General features: G+C 41.3%; 1 protein-coding gene across 1 annotated transcript in view; it reads left to right on the top strand.

Annotated features, from left to right (window-relative positions):
* Nucleotides 1-26,334, top strand: part of DPP6 (dipeptidyl peptidase like 6) — a gene marked incomplete at both ends in the record, with an annotated part of 248,705 nt that overhangs the window by 109,895 nt on the left and 112,476 nt on the right. The window contains one exon of the mRNA XM_083379052.1: nt 363-437. Coding sequence (XP_083235178.1) covers nt 363-437 — 75 coding nt within the window. The remainder of the gene's footprint in view (nt 1-362; nt 438-26,334) is intronic.

Raw genomic sequence — 26,334 nt, 5'->3', positions numbered from 1 at the left:
CAAAAATGTGAACCTGGTTTTTAAAAAATTTGTTTTGGCTGACAGTTACAAACCCAAGGATTTTACATATAAAGCAATTATTAACTCTTATAAGACGGATCGAAATATAAAGCAGATATTTACAAGTTTTAGCAAACATACCAATAGGTTGCGAATGTGACAAGAGTTATTTTTTTAAATTATATTTTGTATTTTTGTAGTGTTTTGTTTTTATTATATGCATATTTTGTGTATTTTTTTTTCTTTTTAATTCTGTAAGCCACCCAGAGTCATCTCATAGTGAGATGATTGGCAAATATATTAAATTAAATTAATATTAGAATGCATTTATTTGAGGTGCTGGGTTTTGTTTTATTTTTCAGGTGTCTATAAAAGCTATTAAATATGAAGTTTCACCAGATAGAGAATATGGACTTTTTGCCTATGACATTGTACCGGTAAGTAAGCAGACTGTATTTATTTTGATTTCAGTTTATGGTGTTTTCTTGATGCATTGGGTATAACTTTACCCAGAAAAAGATTCTTACTGAAATGATCGGTCTTGAAGTCAGGATTTTGTTATACATAATTGTATGTAATAACCTCAAGAAATGAAAATAGAGCATTAAGTAAGGGAAAACAGCAACATCATGACAAGAAAGAGATGGATTATTAATTTAAAGAAGGTAAAATGGGGCATCCTAGGAATGAGAAATATATTATTTTAAAAGGATGATATGTGTAAGAGATAGTCCTACAATTGTTATTTTTGCTGAAGCATTTGCATCTATACCAGCTAAAGGATACTTTAAGGAAAATATATAATTATTGGCTGGGCACTTGATCACTTTGGTGGATTCTTCTAGATCTGTACTTAGGAATGAGTACCAAAATTGCATTGTCTGCTAAGAAAATTGCCTAAACATGCCAATGGAATTATCAGGCGCTGAGTTGAGTTCAACGTGAAGGTTTTCCTTCAATAGCATATATGTCACCATTGATTTTAGGACTAGATTTAGTAGATGTGATGAGAAATCCCTGTTTATCCAAGGAAGATGTGCTGCATCTAGCGAAATAAAAAAGGTAACATTGGTGTATTGAGCAGCTGTTGGTCCTTTGGTTATGAAAAACTATAAAATACCTGACCACGACCTATTGCTTCCACTTGTGAACTTCAGTTCCACATTTAGCACCAATATAGCCATTGGCTGGAGGATTATGGGAGCTGACGTCCAACTCCCACAACTCAGAAGTTCAGCTTCTCTAGATAGACAAAACTGCTGTAGAACTATGACTTTGCTGCAAGAACTTTTATTTTTTTTAATTTTTTTTATTTTTTATTACATTTATATCCCGCCCTTCTCCGAAGACTCAGGGCGGCTTACAAGCTTACAATCTTCTTTGTTTAACTTTCTTACCAAACTTTCTTAAACATTATAAATTTTAACAGAAGGTAAATGTCAGTACCTTTCACTGCTGAAATAGCTCATTAATTATAATACCTCTCTTCCCATGTCAGGCTTAAGGTTGATATATCAGCATGCATTAATATTCAGTTTCTTAAATGTCCAAGGAATTTAAACCCAATCATTGGACCAACAATCTTCTTGGGACCATTATCTTCAGAATCTAAACAATTTATATTCCAAACAGGGGAAAAAGAAGAAGGGGAACTAACCTAGATTATGAGATTGTTGGAAATGCTTAGATCTTTGAAGGTGAAGATATATAGAATTCTGATATATTTTCCATTTCATGAATAGTTGCTTGTTCCTCTCTGTTAAGCAAGTGAAACTGAATAAATTATGCAAAAGAATCAGATTTATTGTTGAAGAAGCTCTGAAAAAGAAAAGTTGACATCAGTGGTGCAGAATGTTCATCTCAGGTTTCATAAAGAGCAAAAAGAAAATATGCAACCCACATTGTATGGTAGAATTGTAGAACAATAATTTTAGGATGCATAGGAGCAGTGCTTTTTTTGTAAAAGGAAAAAGGTGCCGGAACTCACACATGTCATCCAACCCGCCTTGCCTACCCTACAAGGTTCCATCCAAAAAAAGGTGCCGGAACTCCGTTCTGAGCGTTCTATGAGGGGAAAAAAGCCCTGCATAGGAGTGGCTTCAACATTCAGATAATCAGAGAAGTATAAAAATCAGTGGGATCTAAAGTGATCATGAATCTAATCCCAATGAGTATTATTTCAAACAGGAGTAAGTAAGATCTGTTCATCCCGCGCCAGATGCCATCTCTTTCTTTTTTCTTTATTTTTTTTCTTTTCTTTATATTTCCTTTTTCTTTTTTCCTGTTTTCTTTTTCCTTTTTCTGTTTCTGATACTTTTTCCTTTCCCCCTTTTTCTTTTTCTTTTCCTTTTCCTTTTCCTGTTTCTTTTTCTGTTTAATGTTTCTTCTTTACTTTTTTTCTTTTACCTTTAATTTTTTTTCTTTTTGTTTTTCCTATTAAATAGGCATCAGTTCTGGTCTGATGGCACAGTTAATTAAAAGATATTGTCCTCCATTAAAGAATTACCGTACTGGTTTGGGTGGAGTTCCTATTTAGCCCTAAGCCATAAACCCAGGACATATGAACTTTTATGGCTATTTCTTTGGGGTGCAAATCTTTCATAAAAGTTGAAATAGCTACAAATTCAGTTCCAACTGAACTCCAAACTTACTGGAAGAATCTGGATGAAATGAAAGTCATACAGTGAAACGTCCGTCTGAAAGTCTTTTCTCTGGCTGGCTCTAAGGTCCACTGACAGAAAAGGATATTAATATCATATATTTTTTTTAAAAAAAGGGCAAAGAAATGCTTTGGCAAGGGAGGTGACATATTACAGCACATCCTCATCACAAATAGAGTAGGGAGATGCCCATAATCTTAAAACTAAGCAAAACCATGCACAGAAAATTCAGAATTGTTAAGTATCCACATTTCTGAGTTGGGAAGAATCTGGACTCATTATGGATTCAATCTAGCAGTCTAAAAATAGTCTTTAGCCATTTGCAATAGAGGATATTTATTTTATTTGTTTATTAAACAAATTTATATAGTCACCCAACTCACACATAGATGACTCCAGGCAGCTTACAAAATTAAAAAAAAATACAAATCCACCATACAGTATAATAAAACCCATTAAACAAACCCCACCCAACTCCCATATGTTTTTGGATTCATAAGATTTGTTTAACTTGAAAGGAAAACTCAAGAATGAAATAATGAATGAATTGTTCACATGGAATAGCCAGCCATTAGGACCAGCCAATTTCCACCAAGGATTAATTGATAAGCAAGAGTCTATGGTGGCATTGTAACCATATCGACACCCACTATGTGGCACACATAAGTTTGTGCAGTTGACCATGTATTGATAAAAAATAGCATTCTGCACCTACACAAAGATTTAATTCTTGGTTAGTTTTTTTTTTAATTTCTTGTCTGATTATTTACATTTTCCAAATATTTTTAGATATTTGTTACATTTTAATGATTTTTTAAAAAATATTGGCAGCTTTTTAGCCAATTAATTGAATGGGGGGAGGAAACACACTTTGGCTAAAAAAATGTTCCTTTTCATTGATTTTATAACTTTTTTTGTTTTCTGGAGAATATAAATACTAATAAATAATACAAGTGGCAAGCATTTTTTATTAATAGACCTCTCTCCTCCGATACGTAAGTTGCCGTGCTCAGAATTCTTTGCAAGGAGAACTGGCATAGAAATGCTTGTTAAATTTATTAATTGTCTCTAATTAGATGATGCTAGCTAAGGCAGAGCTATTATGTTTTCCCAAGCAAATATAATCAATTAAAATTCACACTATGTATCACACAGGACACTAGGGAATTCTGGGAGTTGAAATCCACACATCTTAAGTTATGAAAGTTGACAAACACTGCATTGGATAGGTATTTAACTATCTTGGTAAAGCGCTTTCAAAGCCATATTCTGTGCTCAAACTTTTAAGTATTATACAGGTTAAATAATGATTTTTAAACTATTGAGGAAAAGAGCTATTCATTCTCCATATCCAATTCTATCAATCTGTAAAACGATACATCTTATTTAACTACTGTATACCAGCTTTATGATCATCAAAATTAATTGCACTATGTCTAATTCAAAATACAAAAAACACCAAACAATAAATAAAAGCAAGGCTTTTTATAGTCATACAGCATGATGTTAACCTGAGAATACTAAATTGCTTTCATTATGAATAGCTAGGCTAGAGAGATATTAACATTGCCTTTGAAATAAACATTTCTCTGTATTTTTCTTACGTCATTTTGTTGATGTCACTAACTTGCGGCCCTTGCGGCCCCTGACCCGGTGCAGATCCCAGCGAGCTCCATGGTTCTCCGTGGAGCTCCGGGAGATGAAGCGTCGGAAACGGGGCCTAGAGAGCTGTTGGAGGTCTAGCCGATCCGAACCCGACCGGTTGCGGTTAAGAACCCATATTAGGTCTTATCTCGCAGCGATGAGGGTGGCGAGGTGTAATTACTTCTCCACCCTCATCGCGTCCGCAGATAATCGCCCGGCCGCCCTGTTTAGGGTGACTCGCTCACTTCTTAATCAGGAGGTGAGGGAGGATCCCTTGCAGGGTCGTGCCGAGGAATTTAGTCAACATCTGTCGGATAAAATCGCTCGGATTCGGACCGGTTTGGACTCCAGCTGGGCAGAGTCTGGCGATCAGGACACGGGCGGTCTTGTCAATGTTATCTGGGAAGAGTTTGATTCTGTGACCCCTGATGAAGTGGACAGGATTATGGGGAGGCTGAGCTCCACCACATGTTTATTGGACCCGTGCCCTTCCTGGCTGGTTTATGCAGCTAGGGAGAGGACACGAGGCTGGCTCCAGGCGGTTATATCTGCTTCTCTGAGTGAGGGTTATTTCCCCACCGTCTTGAAGGAGGCGGTGGTGAGACCTCTCCTCAAGAAGCCTGCCTTGGACCCAGCTGTATTGAACAACTTTCGTCCAGTCTCCAACCTTCACTTTCTTGCAAAGGTTGTTGAGAGTGTGGTGGCGCATCAGCTCCCTCTGGTCCTGGATGAAGCGGATTATTTGGACCCCTACCAATCGGGTTTCAGGCCCGGGTACAGCACGGAGACGGCATTGGTCGCTCTGGTGAATGATCTCTGGAGGGCTCGGGATAGGGGATATTCCTCTGTCCTAGTCCTATTAGACCTCTCGGCGGCTTTCGATACCATCGACCATGGTATCTTTCTGCGGCGTCTCAGGGGATTGGGAGTGGGAGGCACAGTTCTTCAGTGGTTCTCCTCCTATCTCCTGGGACGCTCGCAGTCAGTGTTGGCAGGGGGGGCAGGGATCGGCCCCTAGGTCTCTCGTTTGTGGAGTTCCTCAGGGGTCGGTTCTCTCGCCTCTCCTGTTCAACATCTACATGAAACCGCTGGGTGAGATCATTCGTGGTTTTGGAGTTGGGTATCATCAATACGCCGATGATACCCAACTTTTCTTTTCGACCCCAAACCACCCCAGTGATGCCCTCGCTGTGATGTCCCGTTGCCTGGAGGCGGTTCGGGTCTGGATGGGGAGGAACAGACTTCAACTCAACCCTGACAAGACTGAGTGGCTGTACATTCCGGCATCCCGGGACATTCAAAATGTTCCATCTCTTTCTATGGGGGGTGAGCTTTTAACCCCCGTGGATAGGGCTCGCAACTTGGGAGTCCTCCTAGATTCACGGCTTACTCTGGAAGATCATATAGTGGCCGTGACTAGGGGGGCTTTCGCCCAGGTTCGCCTGGTGCGCCAGTTGCGGCCCTATCTGGACCGGGATGGTCTGTGTACGGTCACTCATGCGCTCGTGACCTCTCGCCTTGACTACTGTAATGCTCTCTACATGGGGCTTCCCTTGAAGACCACTCGGAGGCTCCAACTGGTACAGAATGCGGCCGCGAGAGTTGTCCTGGGAGTTTCCCGGTACTCCCATGTTACCCCTTTGCTCCGCGAGCTGCATTGGCTACCAGTTGTCTTCCGGGTGAGGTTCAAGGTCCTGGTCATGATCTTTAAGTCCTTACATGGCATGGGTCCGGGTTACCTCGGGGACCACCTGCTGCCGGCGTCAACTTCCCTCCGCCCAGTACGTGCCCACAGAGAGGGCCTCCTCAGGGTGCCTCCGGTCAGGGAATGTCGATTGGTGGCCCCCAGGGGGAGGGCCTTCTCTGTGGGCACTCCGGCATTATGGAACCAACTGCCGGTTGAGCTCCGGATGGCATCAGACCTCCGATCCTTCCGTCGAGGGTTCAAGACCCACTTATTTGAATTAGCTGGTCTGGCCTGATGGGGGAATATGGGTTTTTAAATTGATTTTTAGTACTTTATTATTGTTGTTTTTTTTAACTGGGCACTGGTTTAATTTCTTTTTAACTTTTGTATTGTTATTTATATATGCCCTGTGAACCGCCCTGAGTCCCTAGGGAGAAGGGCGGTATAGAAATCAAATAAAACTAAACTAAACTAAACTAAACTAACTAGCTAGCTACAATGAACAGAACCATTCAGTTCTAGAATTAGTGATGACAATTCAGGCTATCAAGTCCAACTTTGTATTCTGTACAAGCAGGGCTTTTTTTGTCATAGAACGCTCAGAACGGAGTTCCGGCACCTTTTTTGGATGGAACCTTGTAGGGTGGGCAAGGTGGGTTGTATGACATGTGTGAGTTCCGGCACCTTTTTCTTTTACAAAAAAAGCACTGTGTACAAGGAAATTAAACTGAAGCATCCAGAAAGTGATAGCATTCATGTAAAAAACAAAATCCTTCCATTTCTCTAAGCAATTAATTTCATTGTCAAAGTGCTTATTGTAAGTAATGTTTTCCTAACATTTAACCAACCTGGCTTCTTGTAACATAAATATTTCATGTCTTGCCATCTGGACCAACAGAAAACCCGCTGGCATTTTTCTGTGCCTCCCTTTCAGATATTAAAAAAAGTGATTTCATTCTCCCATCCCAATATTCCCAGATCTTTCAATATTTCTTCGTCTGGTTTAATTTTTAGTCCCCAATAATTCTTGTTGCTCTGCTCTGCATCTGTTCCAATTTCTTCTATTCAGCTTCTTGTTTATTTACTATTCAAAGATTTTCTTCCCAAGCATACCCATAAAACAAGATATTCCTTCCTTTAAGCATGACTTTGACTCCTGTTCCCAAAAGTTGTTTGTATTTGTCTTTACTTATTTTTTAACCTATCATTTTCAATTGTGTTTCTCTCTTGTAGGATATTAACTATTCAATCCCTATTCCAATTTTAAATATGCAGATTTGGGAAGTGTTTCCTCTACTTCTATTAAATCGTTGTTAAAAATACTGAAGTTTGCAGGCCCCAGGTCTTAACTTTGTGGCACCTTACTTTATATTTCACTTGAGTTTAATAAGCACCTGATATAAGGTACATTTTGATACGATGTTCAAAGTTTAATTGGTTTCTCTTCTGTTCTGTGTTTAGCTAAATTTATTAACTGGATCACTGGAAACTGTCAATTTTTCTTGGCTGAAATCAATATTATGTCTATAGCATTCCCACAATCCCCTAAGAAAGTTAGCAATTTAAAAAACAAGAATTAGTCTGACTTCTTGTACTCACCATGTTGTTTCCATGGTGCTTATACCAGTAGATCAATCACTTTAAAATCTGCTCTAAATCTTCCCAGGCACTGCTATCAAACTGGCTGGCTAATAGCTCCTTGGATCTTGCATTTCTTTTTCTTGAAGATCAGGAGAACATTTGCTGTCTTCCTGTCATGTGGAACATCATCAGTGCTTCTCCAGAATTTATCAAAGATCGATACCTAAGGTTTCAGACAGACCATCAGCAAACTAGGATGAACTTCATCTTGCCCTGGAGATTTAAACTAATTCATAGTAAATGGATATTCTCAGACCAGGTTTCTATCAGTCTCCAGCTTGAGTTGTGCTGTTTTATTTTGCTTTTTGAGTTTATTTAATAGAAGTCATATCTACTTGGAAAAGACTGAAGAAATATAAGAAAAGTTCTGCCTGTGTTTTTCTTCTGTTAGCACTTTTCTCTCTTTGAGTAGCTGATATATGGATCCACTTCTCTTTCTTCTATTTTGAAAACATCTGAAGAAACTCTTGTTTTGTGTGTTTTGCCTCCTTTATCATTCTCTGCTCACTCTGATTTTTCTCCCTTCTGATATCAACTCTTCCCTTCTGAGTTATTTCACTGTTATCTTCCTTGATGCTGTGCCTCTCTTCCAGTTGTAGCATTAAGGAGTTCTACAAGCCCATAATTAACCAACTGGGGATTCTAGAGCCGATACAACAGATATTAACAATTTTGTGCTTAATGAGATTTGATCGCATATTTTCTTTTTAAAAAAACAAAGAATTGGATATCTGGGAAAACTGATAAACAACTCAATCCATGCCTCCTTAGAAGTACAGTAAGTCTCAAAGAGTTTAATGTTATTTTCAATGATCATTTATATATCCCATCCAGTCATTTGTTCAGGCTTATTTTATAAAGAACTGTAAGATCCTACAAATATCAGGAATCAAAGCAAGTTGAACTCAATCAACTCACAAATTTAAATGGATGATGGGATTTTTGTGAGGTTGAAATTTAGGGAGGGATATGAGAGTAGTCCTCAATTTACGACCACAATTGAGCTCAATCTTTCTGTTGCTAAGTGAAACATTTATTAGTGAGTTTTGCACCATTTTATGTCCTTTCCTGCCACAGTTGTTAAGTGAATCACTGCAATTGTTAAGTTAGTAACACGGTTGTTAAGTGAATCTGGCTTTCCCATTGACTTTGCTTGACAGAAGTTCACAAAGTTGATCAAACGACCTTGGGACATCATAAATATAAATCAGTTGCCAAGCATCTGAATTTTGATCCTATAACCATGGGGATACTGCAATGGTTGTAAGTGTGAAAAACGGTCATAAGCCATTTTTTTCAGTGCCATTGTAACCTGACATGGTCACTACATGAACTATTGTAAATAAAGAACTACCTGTAAGAATGGAAAGGAAGAATTGACATATAAAAACCAAGAGGGAGTGTGATAAATTTCAGTAAATCAAACTATAATGAACTGTCTAATTGTAACTTTTAAATAGTTGTGTACATGTCTGCCTCAATGGGAAAACATTAAGATCTTGAATCTCTTAGCCAAGGACTGCTCATTTGTAACATTTACCGTAATTGTTTTCATTTCATGTTGAGAGGGCATTTCTGCAAAGGGTACATTTGGAGATAATTTTTACATTTTTATTTGCATGGGGAAAGCTTTGGCCCATACTACATCAGGCTATCTGAAACTTGGCCACTGTATTGGCATGTTTTCAGTTCCCAGAATTCTAGGAGTTGAAGTCATCTTAAAGTGGCCAAGGTTGAAAAACCTGTCCTGCTCACTGAGCTTGATTGTTTTTTTGCAGACATTTTGTTACAGCACTAGGTAACATCATCAAAGGGAGTGGGAGATAGGAAAAACCATCAAGTAACTCAATGGTTATTAGGGTTTCTAATGTCATCTCCAACAATATTTCACAATCCGCAACAAGTTTAAGGTATATGGACTTCAACCTCATTCTTGTTGGGGAATTCTAGGTGTTGAAGTTCACACTTCTTAAAGTTTCTGAGTGTGAAAAACACTGATCTACAGCTACCTTAACAGTATATTCCTGCTGTAATACAGAAGACATTCCCTGTAAAATGCTGCTGGTTCAAAACCTGATACTGTATTGGGAGAAACATGAACATCTAAGATTAACAAAGGAAGATAGGTATTCGGCTTAGATAGAATGAGAATTTTATTTTATTTTATTTTTATTACATTTATATCCTGCCCTTCTCCGAAGACTCAGGGCGGCTTACAAGCTTTAGCCTTCATTCTATGTATATGCCTGCTTGTTAGGGCTTTCACACACACCCCAAGCGGCATTATTACAAAGTCAGCTTATTGCCCCCAACAATCTGGGTCCTCCTTTTACCTACCTCGGAAGGATGGAAGGCTGAGTCAACCTTGAGCCTGGTGGGACTCGAACCTGCACTAATGGCAGGCAGCTGGTGTTACTTAAGGAGGCACTAGCATTAGCCTACTGCTCCACCAAGAATCACTTCTACAGCTTCCTTCCCAGGGTGGGATTGCCTGGAAGGTAAGTAGCTCAGAGTTGACAAATGGCAGTTATGTCAACTAGAAACCGGAGCTGGAATGAGGCCCCAATGTTAGAGAATTTGCTTGGCTATGAATGTGTGAACCCAGGTTTGAACCACCATTTGCAGTGATAGTTTGATATAAATGAGTACACAAGGTAAGAGAATGTTGCGTCAATAGCTAGAAATATCCAGGAAAAGATTCGTGTAAGGAAAAGCATCAAAGGAAGAACATTAATGTTCCCATTAACTGGATCAGAGTTAACTGGCTGATATGAGAAGCGTGGGCCTGCCTACACATAAATAAACCTTTATTGTCAAAGTACATCATGTGTACATTGAGATTAGCTACGTCCTGTTGTCTTCTCCTTCTTCCTTCTCCTTCTAGAATAGTTCTTAGAATAGGAGAAGAATCTTTCCTCCTTTCTCCTTCCCGTTCTCTTTTCTCCCTTCTGCTTCTGGATGAGAAGTTCTTAGCATAGGAAAGATTTTTCTCAAGATCTTTGTTATAGAAGGATCAATGTGAGATGGTATTTTTTTGCACAGTAGCTGCTTCTTTTGTCAGATGTTGCGAACTCTTTAGGACAGTCCAATTTCAGAATGGTTACAAAACTTCGTTGACTAGGACTTGCGCTGAAGCTTCTGTCACACCCTGATGCATCAAAATTACTTTAGCCACTGATATATTTCAATCACTTCTGTACCAATTAAGCAAGCAAGAACATTTGTGAAATCCTAATTGCAAAATCCTGGGTTGAAAAAAAATATCTTCTTTTGCCCCTGGTGCTCCTGAGCGTTCAGAATCGTTCATCAGCATAACATGTTGAGATGTTTTTATAATGAGCAAGTATTTCAGTAAAAAGAACAAATTGAAATCATATAAAATATATAAGAAACAGTTCAAATTTAGCCAGAAAATTCATACATTTCTACAGCTCTAGGGGAAAAAAATAATTGGTATGAAATATCTGCTATTAGCATTGTAGAAAAAAACTATTTGCAGCAAAAGATGGCAAGAGATACTCTTACAGTTCTCCACTATCAAGAGATGCTAAAACTATTAAAATGCAAAGAAATGGCTCATTTGAAAATCATTTGTGCTGAAATAAAAATCACAGAAAGAAATTCCTTTGTGGGCAAAAGATTGTACAGAACATTACAATGGGTCCCCTAACCTTCCCTCTACTTTAGACTGATTGGTGCAGACCATAATAAGTAAAAGAATTGGATAGAATCCATAAGATGTTAAGTGACTATACTTTCCCATAGTGATTCCAATGCCTCTTCACATTTAATTTTACTCCCAGATGATCCTTTACTTATTTCCGGGTAGGTGGAATGAGACAACTGTTTTGGTTCTCTTAATTTGACTTTTTTAATCTATCCTGACTTTAAAAGCAACAGAAAAGACTAGGTGGATTGTATGGTTGTGGGCCTGAGTGATATATAATTAAACCATTAATTATCTCCTAGTTTGACCTAGCTTCAAATAAATGCCTTTGCATCACTATTAGGAAATGCTTGATGCCAAACATCATTTGAGTTCCAGAGGATGGAAGAGAGTATTCATGGTCAATTATAAAGCCACATTTTCTTTGAAATCTTACAATTTGATCTGGATGTAGGAAGGACCTTAAAAAAAAATCTCATAATTATCTTTTGGGGCGGGAGACAAAGACCTTATTAGGAATATCTGCATGGGACAGGAAGAAACGAGAAGAAAATGCTGATGTAGCGGTCCTGCCCTTACCAAAGTGACTCAGTGTGTAATACTTAATAAATGTGATGCTTGCCCTTCAAAGATTTATTCTTTTATTTATTTCTATCCTACCTTTATTATTTAACAAATAACTCAAGGTGGTAAACACTTCCAACACACCTTCCTCCTCCCATTTCCCCCACAACAGCCTTATGAGGTAAGTTGGGCTGACAGAGTATAACTGGCTCAAAGTCACCCAGCTAGCTAGAACTCACAGTCTGCTGATAATTGGGCCCAAGTCATCAAGTCTGTTTTTATGCCTAAGGAGGGACTAGAACTCACAGTCTGCTGATAATTGGGCCCAAGTCATCAAGTCTGTTTTTATGCCTAAGGAGGGACTAGAACTCACAGTCTGCTGATAATTGGGCCCAGGTCATCAAGTCTGTTTTTATGCCTAAGGAGGGACTAGAACTCACAGTCTGCTGATAATTGGGCCCAAGTCATCAAGTCTGTTTTTATGCCTAAGGAGGGACTAGAACTCACAGTCTGCTGATAATTGGGCCCAAGTCATCAAGTCTGTTTTTATGCCTAAGGAGGGACTAGAACTCACAGTCTGCTGATAATTGGGCCCAAAACCATCCAGTCAGCTTTCATGCCTAAGGAGGGACTAGAACTCACAGTCTGCTGATAATTGGGCCCAGGTCATCAAGTCTGTTTTTATGCCTAAGGAGGGACTAGAACTCACAGTCTGCTGATAATTGGGCCCAAGTCATCAAGTCTGTTTTTATGCCTAAGGAGGGACTAGAACTCACAGTCTGCTGATAATTGGGCCCAAAACCATCCAGTCAGCTTTCATGCCTAAGGAGGGACTAGAACTCACAGTCTGCTGATAATTGGGCCCAGGTCATCAAGTCTGTTTTTATGCCTAAGGAGGGACTAGAACTCACAGTCTGCTGATAATTGGGCCCAAGTCATCAAGTCTGTTTTTATGCCTAAGGAGGGACTAGAACTCACAGTCTGCTGATAATTGGGCCCAAGTCATCAAGTCTGTTTTTATGCCTAAGGAGGGACTAGAACTCACAGTCTGCTGATAATTGGGCCCAAGTCATCAAGTCTGTTTTTATGCCTAAGGAGGAACTAGAACTCACAGTCTGCTGATAATTGGGCCCAAAACCATCCAGTCAGCTTTCATGCCTAAGGAGGGACTAGAACTCACAGTCTGCTGATAATTGGGCCCAGGTCATCAAGTCTGTTTTTATGCCTAAGGAGGGACTAGAACTCACAGTCTGCTGATAATTGGGCCCAAGTCATCAAGTCTGTTTTTATGCCTAAGGAGGGACTAGAACACACAGTCTGCTGATAATTGGGCCCAAGTCATCAAGTCTGTTTTTATGCCTAAGGAGGGACTAGAACTCACAGTCTGCTGATAATTGGGCCCAAAACCATCCAGTCAGCTTTCATGCCTAAGGAGGGACTAGAACTCACAGTCTGCTGATAATTGGGCCCAGGTCATCAAGTCTGTTTTTATGCCTAAGGAGGGACTAGAACTCACAGTCTGCTGATAATTGGGCCCAAGTCATCAAGTCTGTTTTTATGCCTAAGGAGGGACTAGAACTCACAGTCTGCTGATAATTGGGCCCAAGTCATCAAGTCTGTTTTTATGCCTAAGGAGGGACTAGAACTCACAGTCTGCTGATAATTGGGCCCAAAACCATCCAGTCAGCTTTCATGCCTAAGGAGGGACTAGAACTCACAGTCTGCTGATAATTGGGCCCAGGTCATCAAGTCTGTTTTTATGCCTAAGGAGGGACTAGAACTCACAGTCTGCTGATAATTGGGCCCAAGTCATCAAGTCTGTTTTTATGCCTAAGGAGGGACTAGAACTCACAGTCTGCTGATAATTGGGCCCAAGTCATCAAGTCTGTTTTTATGCCTAAGGAGGGACTAGAACTCACAGTCTGCTGATAATTGGGCCCAAAACCATCCAGTCAGCTTTCATGCCTAAGGAGGGACTAGAACTCACAGTCTGCTGATAATTGGGCCCAGGTCATCAAGTCTGTTTTTATGCCTAAGGAGGGACTAGAACTCACAGTCTGCTGATAATTGGGCCCAAGTCATCAAGTCTGTTTTTATGCCTAAGGAGGGACTAGAACTCACAGTCTGCTGATAATTGGGCCCAAGTCATCAAGTCTGTTTTTATGCCTAAGGAGGGACTAGAACTCACAGTCTGCTGATAATTGGGCCCAGGTCATCAAGTCTGTTTTTATGCCTAAGGAGGGACTAGAACTCACAGTCTGCTGATAATTGGGCCCAAGTCATCAAGTCTGTTTTTATGCCTAAGGAGGGACTAGAACTCACAGTCTGCTGATAATTGGGCCCAAGTCATCAAGTCTGTTTTTATGCCTAAGGAGGGACTAGAACTCACAGTCTGCTGATAATTGGGCCCAAAACCATCCAGTCAGCTTTCATGCCTAAGGAGGGACTAGAACTCACAGTCTGCTGATAATTGGGCCCAGGTCATCAAGTCTGTTTTTATGCCTAAGGAGGGACTAGAACTCACAGTCTGCTGATAATTGGGCCCAAGTCATCAAGTCTGTTTTTATGCCTAAGGAGGGACTAGAACTCACAGTCTGCTGATAATTGGGCCCAAAACCATCCAGTCAGCTTTCATGCCTAAGGAGGGACTAGAACTCACAGTCTGCTGATAATTGGGCCCAAGTCATCAAGTCTGTTTTTATGCCTAAGGAGGGACTAGAACTCACAGTCTGCTGATAATTGGGCCCAAAACCATCCAGTCAGCTTTCATGCCTAAGGAGGGACTAGAACTCACAGTCTGCTGATAATTGGGCCCAAGTCATCAAGTCTGTTTTTATGCCTAAGGAGGGACTAGAACTCACAGTCTGCTGATAATTGGGCCCAAAACCATCCAGTCAGCTTTCATGCCTAAGGAGGGACTAGAACTCATCATCTCCTGGTGATTTACCCAAAGTCACCTAGCTGACTTTCACACTTAAGATGGAACAAGAATTCACCATATCCTAGTGATTAGCCCAAAATCACCCAGACAGTTTTCATGCCTAAAGTGAGACTAGAACTCACAATTGCCCACTTTCTAACCTGATGTCTTAACCAGGTATCAGATCACTTTTTATCCCAACACAACCTGATAAAAGGCTCTTTGTAGCAATAAGCAGCTATTACAAATACAAGCATGTGATCCTTAGTCTCCTAAAATCAAAGGATGCCAGCAAATGTATCATTAGGCAGGGACATTTAAACACCTGATCCCCTTGGCTCCGGCAGCTCTCTATTCTAAGGGAAGGAAAATTCAGAGCTAGGATCTCTTCAGTGATCTTACAATGGAAGGCAGAAGAAGAAATAACCCAGTTCCCTTCTGAAAAAGCGCCTTTGGGACATTTCATTTTATGATAGCTTATCAACAGTTATGGCCTGCTTCTACACTGAATCTGGGCAAGTAATAAAGCTAATTCAGAAACAAATAAGTTCTAGTTCATTACTCAGTGTCATAACCGGGGTTTTGATTCATAATTGACCCTTTCATATTTAAAAAAATGAAAATGAGTGGAAGTAAACAACACCTGTTACTATGCAATGAAAATTAATTCCTCCAGTGGCAGAGGGATGGGCAGATGGGTAGTTTGATCAGTTGAAACCATAAGCCAGAACCAACACCAGCTTAATTATGAATTTCACTCACCATTTTGGGAGAATGTCAATTTGGTTGTGACTGCTCAAGACTCGAAAAACAAATCGAAGCAGTATAATTACACCAGAGGTATCATATCAGGTTCACTTACTTCAGAGTAAATCCTTTTATACTCACTGAGGATTACTTCTGAATAGTAACTGGTTTACATTGTGATGGTAATTAATTACCTAGACCTGGGTTTTGTCTGAGATGAATATTCTCACTTCTAGATAGTTTCCAAATAATTAGCGTAGAACTCAAGAAACTTACGTTTCTGAGGTATATTTGGAATTTTACTAGCTGGGAATAGGAAGTTTGTGTTAATAAACGATAACATATGCCTTCTATGGTGGCGAACCTTTCAGAGACCGAGTGCCCAAACTGCAACCCAAAACCCACTTATTTATCGCTGGGTGCCAGGTGGGCATGGCCCACTGGGTGGCTGTGGCTGTGGTGGTCATGGAAGATTGGGTGTGTGTGGCCAAGGTGGGTGTGGTCACCTCAATGTTGCTCGTGGGGAGGGACACCTGTGGGGGGTGGGCAGGGTTGGGGGAGATCCAGGAGGTCTCTAGCAGGTGGGGCGGTAGGCAGGAGACTAATCCTGTGGGGTGAGGCAAGGCAGGGTGGGTGTGCCATTGCCATGGGGCAAGGCAAGGGCCAGGGCAGCGGCTGCCTGACACCATCAACCCCTGCACACAGGGGCCAGCGAGTGCATGGGAGCCAAAGGTGTCCATCTGCAGCAACAGCCTGCCGGCCCCTCGACAGGCACACTCTGGGGCTCCGCAGCCCGTCGCCAGCAGTTCAAAGAAGCCGCCTCCGAGATGGATGGTCAGCCAACAGCTGAGGAGGCAATGCAGTGAGTCATGCCTGGGAAAAGGAGAGCATGCGAGGCCAGGAGGGTCGGGATGGGGGGGGGGAAGGAAACCAGCCGTGTCAGGATGCATTCAGCCACGTGGGACCTCGGCAAATTAGCAGACGGCTGGTTGAAGAGGGACAGTTGCATGGCATGGGTGCCCACAGAGAGGGCTCTGAGTGCCGCCTCTGGCACCTGTGCCATAGGTTCGCCACCACTGTTCTAAGGGGTTGTGCTGAGAACATATTGCATGTTGTCAGGTAAATGCACTATGATGGCAGCAAGCACATCATATTCAGCAACATATTCAGCACATTATTCAGCAACTTGACTGAATAATTTATTGATTTTATGCCATCAAGTCAGACTTTTTTCAGGACCATCTGCCCCAGTCTGTCTTTCAGATCTTCCATCAGTGCACTGTGACTGAGTCCATCTCAACTAGTCAGCCTATTCTCCTGTCCTCCACCTTGCCCAACATTATGGACTTCTCAACAGAGTTGGATTTTCAATATCCAAAATACCATAACTTGAGGCTGGTCATTTGTACTCCAAGTGAGAACTCTGAATTGATTACTTCTTTGACCCATTTGTTTTCTTGGTTAACCATAGTATTACACCAAAGCTCAAATGCACCTATAAACCTTCTATCCTGCTTCTTCAAAGTCCAACTTTCATGCACATAAAGTGTCATAAGGAAAACCATTGCCGGTATGATTCTGATATTCTGATAGGCTTAGACACATAATGGCTTACAGCCGTGGGATTCCATGATTTTAAATGAACCCAGGCTCAGAGATAATTTTATGGCAGGAGTTGAATTATCATTTGTGTGCCCCAGTAGCGTCAGGGCCATGCAATTGTTTGATAAGCCCTCCCCACTTCTTTGTATATATCTGCAAAGACAAGGAGTGAATATAAAAATATAATAAATCTTCCCAGTACCCTTTTGCCTAGACTTAGCTCTTTTCATAACAATGGTTTGGAATTGTCATATTTGCCAGCAGATGATGTATTCATTAGTTGCCCATTTAGAGCCCATGTAACCAGACACATTGACTTTATTTCTGCAATCTAGATAATTCAGTGGCCCTGTTAGCAAGAATGTCAAGAGTTTGTGCTGTGTCAATTAGACATGAGAGTGTTTCCATGACCACAGCTTCTGACACAATCACACTCTAAACATACAGCATTCTCACATCTCTTGCATAGTAATACTTTAGACAAAACTACAGGTAGTCCTCAAATTACAATAGTTCATTTAGTGATGAAGTTACAATGGCATTAAAAAAGTCACATGATTATTTTTCACACTTATGACCATTGCAGCATCCCCATGGTCATGTGATCCAAAATCAAACGCTTGGCAACTGACTCATATTTATGATGTTTGCAGTGTCTTGGGATCATGTGATCAACTTTTGTGACTTTCTGGCAAGCAAATGGGGGAAGTCAGTGATTGATTTAACAACTTTGGCAAGAAAGGTTGTAAAATGGAGCAAAACTCACATTACAACTGCCTCACTTAGCAACAAATTTTGGGCTCAATTGTGGTGGTACATCGAGGACTACTGATTTGCTTCCTGCAGTGGAGAATTCTGGGAGTTGAAATCCACACATCTTAATGTTGCCAAGGTTGAGAAACACTGTGTTAGAGAGTGGGAAGGAGATAGACCACTAAGACCCATTGTGGCTATTTAAGAGCCTTGGTGGAGCCTTGGTGGAGCAGTGGGCTAATGCCTCCTTAAGTAACACCAGCTGCCTGCAATCAGGGCAGGTTCGAGTCCCACCAGGCTCAAGGTTGAAAGGTTGACTCAGCCTTCCATCCTTCCGAGGTAGGTAAAATGAGGACCCAGATTGTTGGGGGCAATTAAGCTGACTTTGTAATAATGCCGCTTGGGTGTGTGTGTGTGTGAAAGCCCTAATAAGCAGCCATATACATAGAATGAAGGCTACTGCTAAGCTTGTAAGCCTCCCTGAGTCTTCGGAGAAGGGCGGGATATAAATGGAATTTAAATAAATAAATAAAAATAAGAGAGCAAAGCAGAACTGCTTTCAAAGCAATGGAAAAAGTTCAGAGAAGAGCAACTAAGATGATCAAAGGCCTGGAGACTAAAACATACAAAGATCGGCTGCAGGACTTGGGTTTGGTTAGTCCAGGGGTCAGCAACCTAAAAAAGAAAAAGAGCCACTGGGAACCGGTTCCATCACAAATTAAAAAAAGAGGGAGCCGCGTGCGTGTGTCCGCGCATGCGCAAAAAGGTTTTTTGCGCATGCGCGGACGCACGCGGCTGCCATTTTTTTAAAAATGAGATGGAACCGGTTCCCGGTTGCCCGACGGCGACGGCCCGTCTGCAAAGCTGCCGCTTTCGGCAGCTTAGCAGACGGGCCGCGGCAGCTTCCTCAAAGAGCGGCACCGCTGCCCATTCGCACGGAGGTACGCGCGCACCTCCCCAAAGGTTTGGGGAGGTGCGCGCGCACCTCCGGTCGTTCGGAGAGGTGCGCGCACACCTCTCGGAATGGGCAGGGGCGCCGCTCTTTGAGGAAGCTGCCGCGGCCCGTCTGCTAAGCTGTCGCTTTCGGCAGCTTAGCAGACGGGCCGCGGCAGCTTCCTCAAAGAGCGGCACCGCTGCCCCTTCGCGCGGAGGTACGCGCGCACCTCCCCAAAGGTTTGGGGAGGTGCGCGCGCACCTCCGCCCATTCGGGGAGGTGCGCGTGCACCTCTCCAAACGGGCGGTGCCACTCTCCATTTGGAGAGGTGCGCGCGCACCACTGCCCGTTGGAAGAGGTGCGCGCGCACCGGGCGGCTGGGAGCCGCAAGAGACGGCTCAAAGAGTCTAAAGAAAAGAAGAAATAGGGATGTCATAATAACAGTATTCCAGTATTAGGGGCTGCCACAAAAAAGAAGGGGCCAAATTATTCTCCAAAGCACCAGAGGGGAGGACAAGAAATAATGGTTGGAAACCGACCAAAGAGAGAAGCAACCTGAAATTAAGGAGAAAGTTCCTGACTGTGAGGACAATTAACCATTGGAACACCTTGCCTCCAGAAATCATGAGCTCTCCCATCACAGGAGATTTTTAAGAAGAGGCTAGAATAGTCACTTCTGAAATGGTATAAGGTCTCCTGCTTGAGCAGGGGGTTGGACTAGAAGACCTCCAAGGTCCCTTTCAGCTCTATTCTATTCAAGTTTATAGAAGCATTTCAGGAAGCTTTAGTGGGCCCAAAAGCAAGAGCCTTGGTGGAGCAGTGGGCTAATGCCTCCTTAAGTAACACCAGCTGCCTGCAATTAGTGCAGGTTCGAGTCCCACCAGGCTCAAGGTTGACTCAGCCTTCCATCCTTCCGAGGTAGGTAAAATGAGGACCCAGATTGTTGGGGGCAATTAAGCTGACTTTGTAATAATGCCGCTTGGGGGTGTGTGAAAGCCCTACTAAGCAGGCATATACATAGAATGAAGGCTACTGCTAAGCTTGTAAGCCGCCCTGAGTCTTCGGAGAAGGGCGGGATATAAATGGAATTAAAATAATAATAAATAAAATAAAAAATAGTTGATGAATACAGATAATTTTGAAAAGTCACCATTTGGATTTTTTTAATGTAGCATCAGCAATTCATTTATTACAAGCTCCCAATTACAGCACAGTAAAGTATAGATTACTTTTATATTACAGATATTCAAATAATTCAAACAAAGTGGAATGAAGATGCCAAAATATTGTTGTTAACATTTGTTCCCCTGCATAAAACTACAAGAATCCAGGTGTCATTAAAGTAACCTTTTTTTTAAAAAAAATATAAGAATATTCATGACAAATACAGGTTTGTTATGGGTTACAGCTTGTCCTCAACTAACAGCCATTTGTTTAGTGACCATTCAAAGTTATAATGGCACTGAAAAAATGATTGCAACAATTGCAGCATCCCCATGGGATAATCAGAATTTGGCTACCCTTGGCTATAGGCATGTCTATATAACAGTGGCAGCTTCCCAGGGTCCTGCAACTCCCATTTGCTATCTTCTCAGCCAACTTCCAATAAGCAAGGTCAGTGGGGGAAGCCAGATTCTCTTAACAACTGCAGTGATTCACATAATGACCGTGACAAAAAAGGCAGTAAAACTGGCTGTGATTCACTTAACAACCACCTTAGTTAGCAGTGGAAATTCTGGTCCCCACTGTAAATTGGGGACTAGCTATATTTTGGATTACATGGATATCCTTTGATTATTATTATTATTTTAAATTATTTATTTTAATACAGTAAGTTCTTTCTAATGATTCATCTCTTCCCGAGGATTGCAGTGAGGACTAGCATCATAGCTGGTATAACTGACAACATTTTTTCTCCCTTCCCAATCTAATATCATCTTCCTTTTAATTTCATCCTCACAAGATTTGCCAAAGTTTTATTTTTCAGGGTCAAAGATGTATGCATTGGTTTGCTATAAATTGTTATGCCTAACAGTAAAGAGGAAGCTCAAATCAAAAGTTCAGGAATGATTGACATTCAGCTGACACCATAAACCTTCGCTCAACAACAGGAGAAGGACACTGTGATTTTTCTTCTGGTGCTAGCAAATTAATGCCTGCATATATTTACAATGGATTAGAACTTGTGTTTTAGGCTATTTCTCTATTGGCTTTAGTTATAACTGTGAATGCTGCCTCTGGCAAACTGCAGTATCCTCATTATTGGTTAGTCCAAATTTAGTTATTGCTGGGAGCCGGTGCCCCAGTATCATCAAAGATGTGGTCTCCATGGCAATGAAACAAAGCCTCAGGACTCACAAAAGCACCCAACCAGGTGCAAAGATCTCACAATAGCAGAAGGTGGGTTGATTCTCTCTGCTCCAACAGAAGAAAATTAGTTTTTATGACTTTCCCCCCCCTTAATAAATGAAACTGAACCAGTTTTTTTTACAATAGGTTTTAAGCAACTATCCATATCTTGTCACTACTAATCTCATTTATTTCCCTCTCTCATTTTTTATTTCATTCTGCAGATGTACCGGTATTCATATACTGCTTTTTATGTCCTCAGAAAGTTGCCTAATGGGTAAGTGATACAATGAAGACTCTACATTTCATGAATAGGCTGTTTGGCTTATAAGGGTCAATTGGGGAAGGGGTTGGGACACTGGATACTGAGCACAGGGCAACTATTCCCAAACTCCAGCAGTTAAGCAGGACTTATAATAAAATCATGAAGTTTCCCTTGAAACAGGAACAGAAGAAGTCAAGATGTTGGCCAGGACTGTAAACCGTGCATTCAAAGGTGTTCAGTTGTGCAGTCCTGGTCACCATTTGATGCTTTTGACATCTTCTATAGAAATACCAAAAGGGACGCGGTGGCTCAGTGGGTTAGGACGCTGAGCTTGTCGATCAGATGGTCGGCAGTTTGGCGGGTCGAATCCCGAGTGCCGCGTAACAGAGTGAGCACCTGTTACCCAACCTAGCAGTTCAAAAGCACATAAAATGCAAGTAGAAAAATAGGGACCACTCCGGTGGGAAGGTAACAGCGTTCCATGCGCCTTTGGCATCTAGTCATGCCGGCCACATGACCATGGAGATGTCCTCGGACAAGCGCTGGCTCTTTGGCTTTGAAACGGAGATGAGCACCGAACCCTAGAGTCGGAAACAACTAGCACGCATGTGCGGGGGAACCTTTACCTTTACCTTTATAGAAATACCATTGCCTTCAAAAAAATGTTCCTGTAGAGTTTAACAGGTAATGAATGGCTCATTATATAAATAGTAACAAAGCATTCTGCTCCATTAGTCTTCTTTATCACATATTCCATTTGTAAACTAAGTCATAATCATAATAGTAAAGTTGGAAGGGACCTTGGAGGTCATCTAGTCCAACCCCCTGCTCAGGCAGGAAACCCTATACCATTTCAGACAAATGGCTGTCCAGTCTCTTCTTAAAAACTTCCAGTGTTGGAGCATTCACACCTTTTGGAGGCAGGTTGTTCCACTGGTTAATTGTTCTAACTGTCAGGAAGTTTCTCCTTAGTTCTAGGTTGCTTCTCTCCTTGACTAGTTTCCATCCGTTGCTTCTTGTCCTGCCTTCGGGCGCTTTGGAGAATAGCTTGGCTCCCTCTTCTTTGTGGCAGCCCCTGAGATATTGGAAGACTGCTATCATGTCACCCCTCATCCTTCTCTTAGTTAAACTAGACATACCCAATTCCAGCAGCCATTCCTTATATGTTTTAGCCTCCAGACCTCTAATCATCTTTGTTGCTCTCCTCTGTACTCTTTCCAGAGGCTCAACATCTTTTTTACATCGTGGTGACCAAAACTGGATGCAGTATTCCAAGTGTGGCCTTACCAAGGCATTGTAAAGTGGTATTAGTACTTCACATGAACTTGATTCTCTCCCTCTGTTCATTCAGCCTAGCATTAAAATCTTTCATTCATGCAGGAAAAGCAAGGGGTTTGCTTAGCTTATGTTATATGAATTCAGCCAGCATGGTTAGCCAACCACAAATAATCTCTTAGTATGCTTTGCAAACCCAGCCAATTGTGGCTTTTTCCAAAATCCATGTTTATAGAAACTCAACTTAGCTTGACGCATAAACCTAACTATTAAGAGGGTGAAAGAGCTCACATTAAGAGTGAAAGAAGTCTCAGCAAGTGTTTGACTTCTTTCCTAATCACACGATTCTGTGTGGTCTGCAAGATTGTGTGATAAACTTGATCTCAGACTGGGCCCGATCTGTTTACATGCAAACAAAGGAAGGGAATGGCTTTGCATATAGGGAGTCCAATGCATAAGAAGCTCATGCAGTACAGTTTCTGTACCACAATGTTATTTTCCCCCAAAACCAATCCAGAACAGATGACATTTTTGGGGGGAAGTGACCCAGAAAAAGCCTACTATTCAAGATCATACTGGATGGATGGAAGCCCATGGGAGTAGTGGGTGCTGTAGAGCCCAGATCCTAAGAAATGTAGGGTTTTTAAAAATGACAAACGGTATTGTGATAGAATGTAATTTAGAAGTGGAGTCCCAGGACAGAAGAATTGCATTCCAGGGGAGTATGAAACAATTCAGCCCAGGTATTATGTGTGAGCGAAAGAAGGTGAAGACAAACCCTCCCTAATAGTTCACAGAGTATTTTGTAGAAGCAGACCGTAGAGTCCTCAGTTTGGCAAGATTCTTTTCTATAGGTGTGAAACAATAATGAACTCTCTCAACTTAGAAGAACTGCCACATGTCATTCTTTGGTTCTGACAAGCACTTTAACGGACACTCAGGAGAAAATGGGCTCCCAAAATAGAAGTGTTATGTGGGGATACTCAGTCACTCAGGACAGTTGATTCTGGACCAGATGAATCTTCCAAGTGGTTTTTAAGGGCAGCCCCATGTAGATCACATTGCAGTACTCTAAACAAGAGAAGACCCACTACAACATAGTCCTTAGAGGTGGTTTAAGAGGATACACTGATTATTTCCATGATGGTACCATGATGCATGTGACATAAATTTTGGATTACTCTAGATAGATGCCTGTGTCATCTTCAGGAAGATGGCCATCTTCTCAGTGATCCGTCTTTGAAACAGCTCCCCCCCCCCCCGCAAATTACACTATCCCCCTTCCTGTTGATTTTTCAGAAAACTATTACAGTGTGGTTATTCCAAAAGCTTTGGGAGCAGAACTACTCCGAGCAATACACACACCACACAAACACAAGGACCTATGGCTAAACAGCCTCTTTTTAGACAGGTGTCTAAATTAGATTTAAAATATTGCAAACTGTTGCAGAAGTGGTGCAAAACATACAAAAAAGGCACCTAGCAAAATAGTCTGACCCATCCATTAATTGCCTTTGCTTCAGAAGGGGTCTCTTATTTCTAGAATTGGTTTGGCTCGGGTTATTTTATTAAAACTCAGTTGATTTTCATCAGTGGCCGGATGTGATGAGGAAAACCGTTTCATAAGTATTGTTATTGGTTTCTACTCATTCCCACTTCAGCATTATTCTTAGCAGCTATGCTAGCTGCCATGTGTGACATTTTGCAATCTTAGAGCTTCCTTTGGAGTGAGACCAGATCCACTCCGCAAATATTATCAGAACACCTTTTATTATTCTTATTTTTGCAACAGAACCACCTCTTGAATGCCTCTGTTTTCAGCAGCAGATGTTCAAATTAGCGGCTTATTGGCAGAACTGGAAGCAAAACCTCTGGGCTCGTTTGCATTCACTTTTCTGTTCTTTTCCTAAATTTAGGAGTGAAATTCAGGTTAAGCCAGAGCGCCACCTTGTGGTCTTTTTGGGATCCTCCTTTTCTTACAGAACGAGCCATACAAATAATCAAACTAAAATTCTAGTGATGAGCTGCCCTGTTTTGATCAACGGACTACCTAATTTTCAAGCAGAAGAAGCATTGAATAAAAGCCTGCATGTATCTGTTGGTGTTCATGACTCTTTGTTGTAGGAAGAAAAGTCTCCGTCATGGTTCCTCCAAGCGGGGAATAAACATGGCAACTGCTTTGGGAAGAAGGTTGTAGTTTATTGCAGAGGAAAGGCAGTCAGAAAGATGGATCCAACAGGAAAAGAAGGGCTGAGCACATGTGGGTAGTGGGTTTTTATACCCCCTGGACTCTATCGTCTGGAGTTATTTCCTGTTTCAAGCTTTGCATTTCCTTTGTCACGTATTCTGTCCTGAGCCTAGGTGTGCCACTCTAGGATTCTTGCTGGTTGTCTGTCCCAGCCCACCTCCCTGGGGCAGGGGTATGCAGATTTTAGAAGTCTTCTTAGCTTCAACCTTCCTGAATGGTTTACATCTGCATTTCTGTAGAGTTGGTTTCTACTTGGGGGAGGGAGACTTGGGGCTATTAAGAAAACCTGGGCATGCTTTTTCTGCCTCTTTTAACTTCTTTTTAGGAAATGTATTTTCCTGCCCTTTTAATATTTCCTTCTCTGGGGAGCTGACTTCCCACACTGTGAAATCAGTAGCCATGATTTCCCCAGGATTTTCAGCCAGTGACAGCTTCTTTGAGTTCTTGAAAGCTCATCCTTAATGCCCTCAAAAATACTATCCATTCACTTTGTCTTCTATTAACCTTTTTTTCATTGGCTTTTGATCTTTCCAAAATCAGATCTTCTGTAATGGCTCTTGTCTTCTCATAACGAGTCCAAAATATCTAAGCTTTGGCTTCATCTTCAGTGCTTCTATTGCACAGTTGGATTTTATGTCATTTCATAGTGGGTAATTCATTCTAGTTTTCTCCAGCACCACAATTCAAAAGCAACCATTTATCATTATTCAGTCTTTTAGATGGTCCGGTTGTTATGTTACAGCCATATGCTACCACCGTGAAAACTATAACCTTGACAATATGTGCTTTTGTTGCTAGTATGAAATCTCTGAATTTAATACTGTACTTTGCCTAGATAGTTCATACTTATTCTCCCCAGTAGCAGATGTCTTTTTATAGCATGGTTATAACTGTGTGAATTATTATTTTCTAACCTTCAGAAGATAAAATCTACTTCAGTTACTTGCCTTGGATTGGTAATGCCTGTTTATATAATCTTAGTTTATTTAACTTTCAGCAATAGAACATTTAGCAATCAGTACAAAGTATCACATGTTTTCAGGTTGAAGTACCTATTATAAATGTTATCAATGACCATTTCCTTCTTGATCATACTTCTTTCATCTAAAACATGTTTAAGTCTTCCTTCTTCCAACTGTTGAAGTGGTATCATCAGCATATTAAGATGGTTGATGTCTCCTCCCTCATTCTAATTCCAATAATTTGTGTCCTGAGATCCAGCATTCTCAAGTTGTATTGTGCACATAGATGACAACAGACAACCTTGGTCCATTCCTATCTCTGTTCCAAATCATTTAGTTGCTCTCTACTCCATTTTAACTGTTGATCCATGATCATCATATATTTTTTTTCTGTAGGAAGCTCAGAACACCCATGT

This window comes from Vipera ursinii, assembly GCF_947247035.1.
Source record: "Vipera ursinii genome assembly, chromosome: Z".
In the NCBI taxonomy this organism is placed as follows: domain Eukaryota; kingdom Metazoa; phylum Chordata; class Lepidosauria; order Squamata; family Viperidae; genus Vipera; species Vipera ursinii.
The sequence above is the reverse complement of the archived record's forward strand: the minus strand, read 5'-3'. Positions and strand labels throughout refer to the sequence as shown.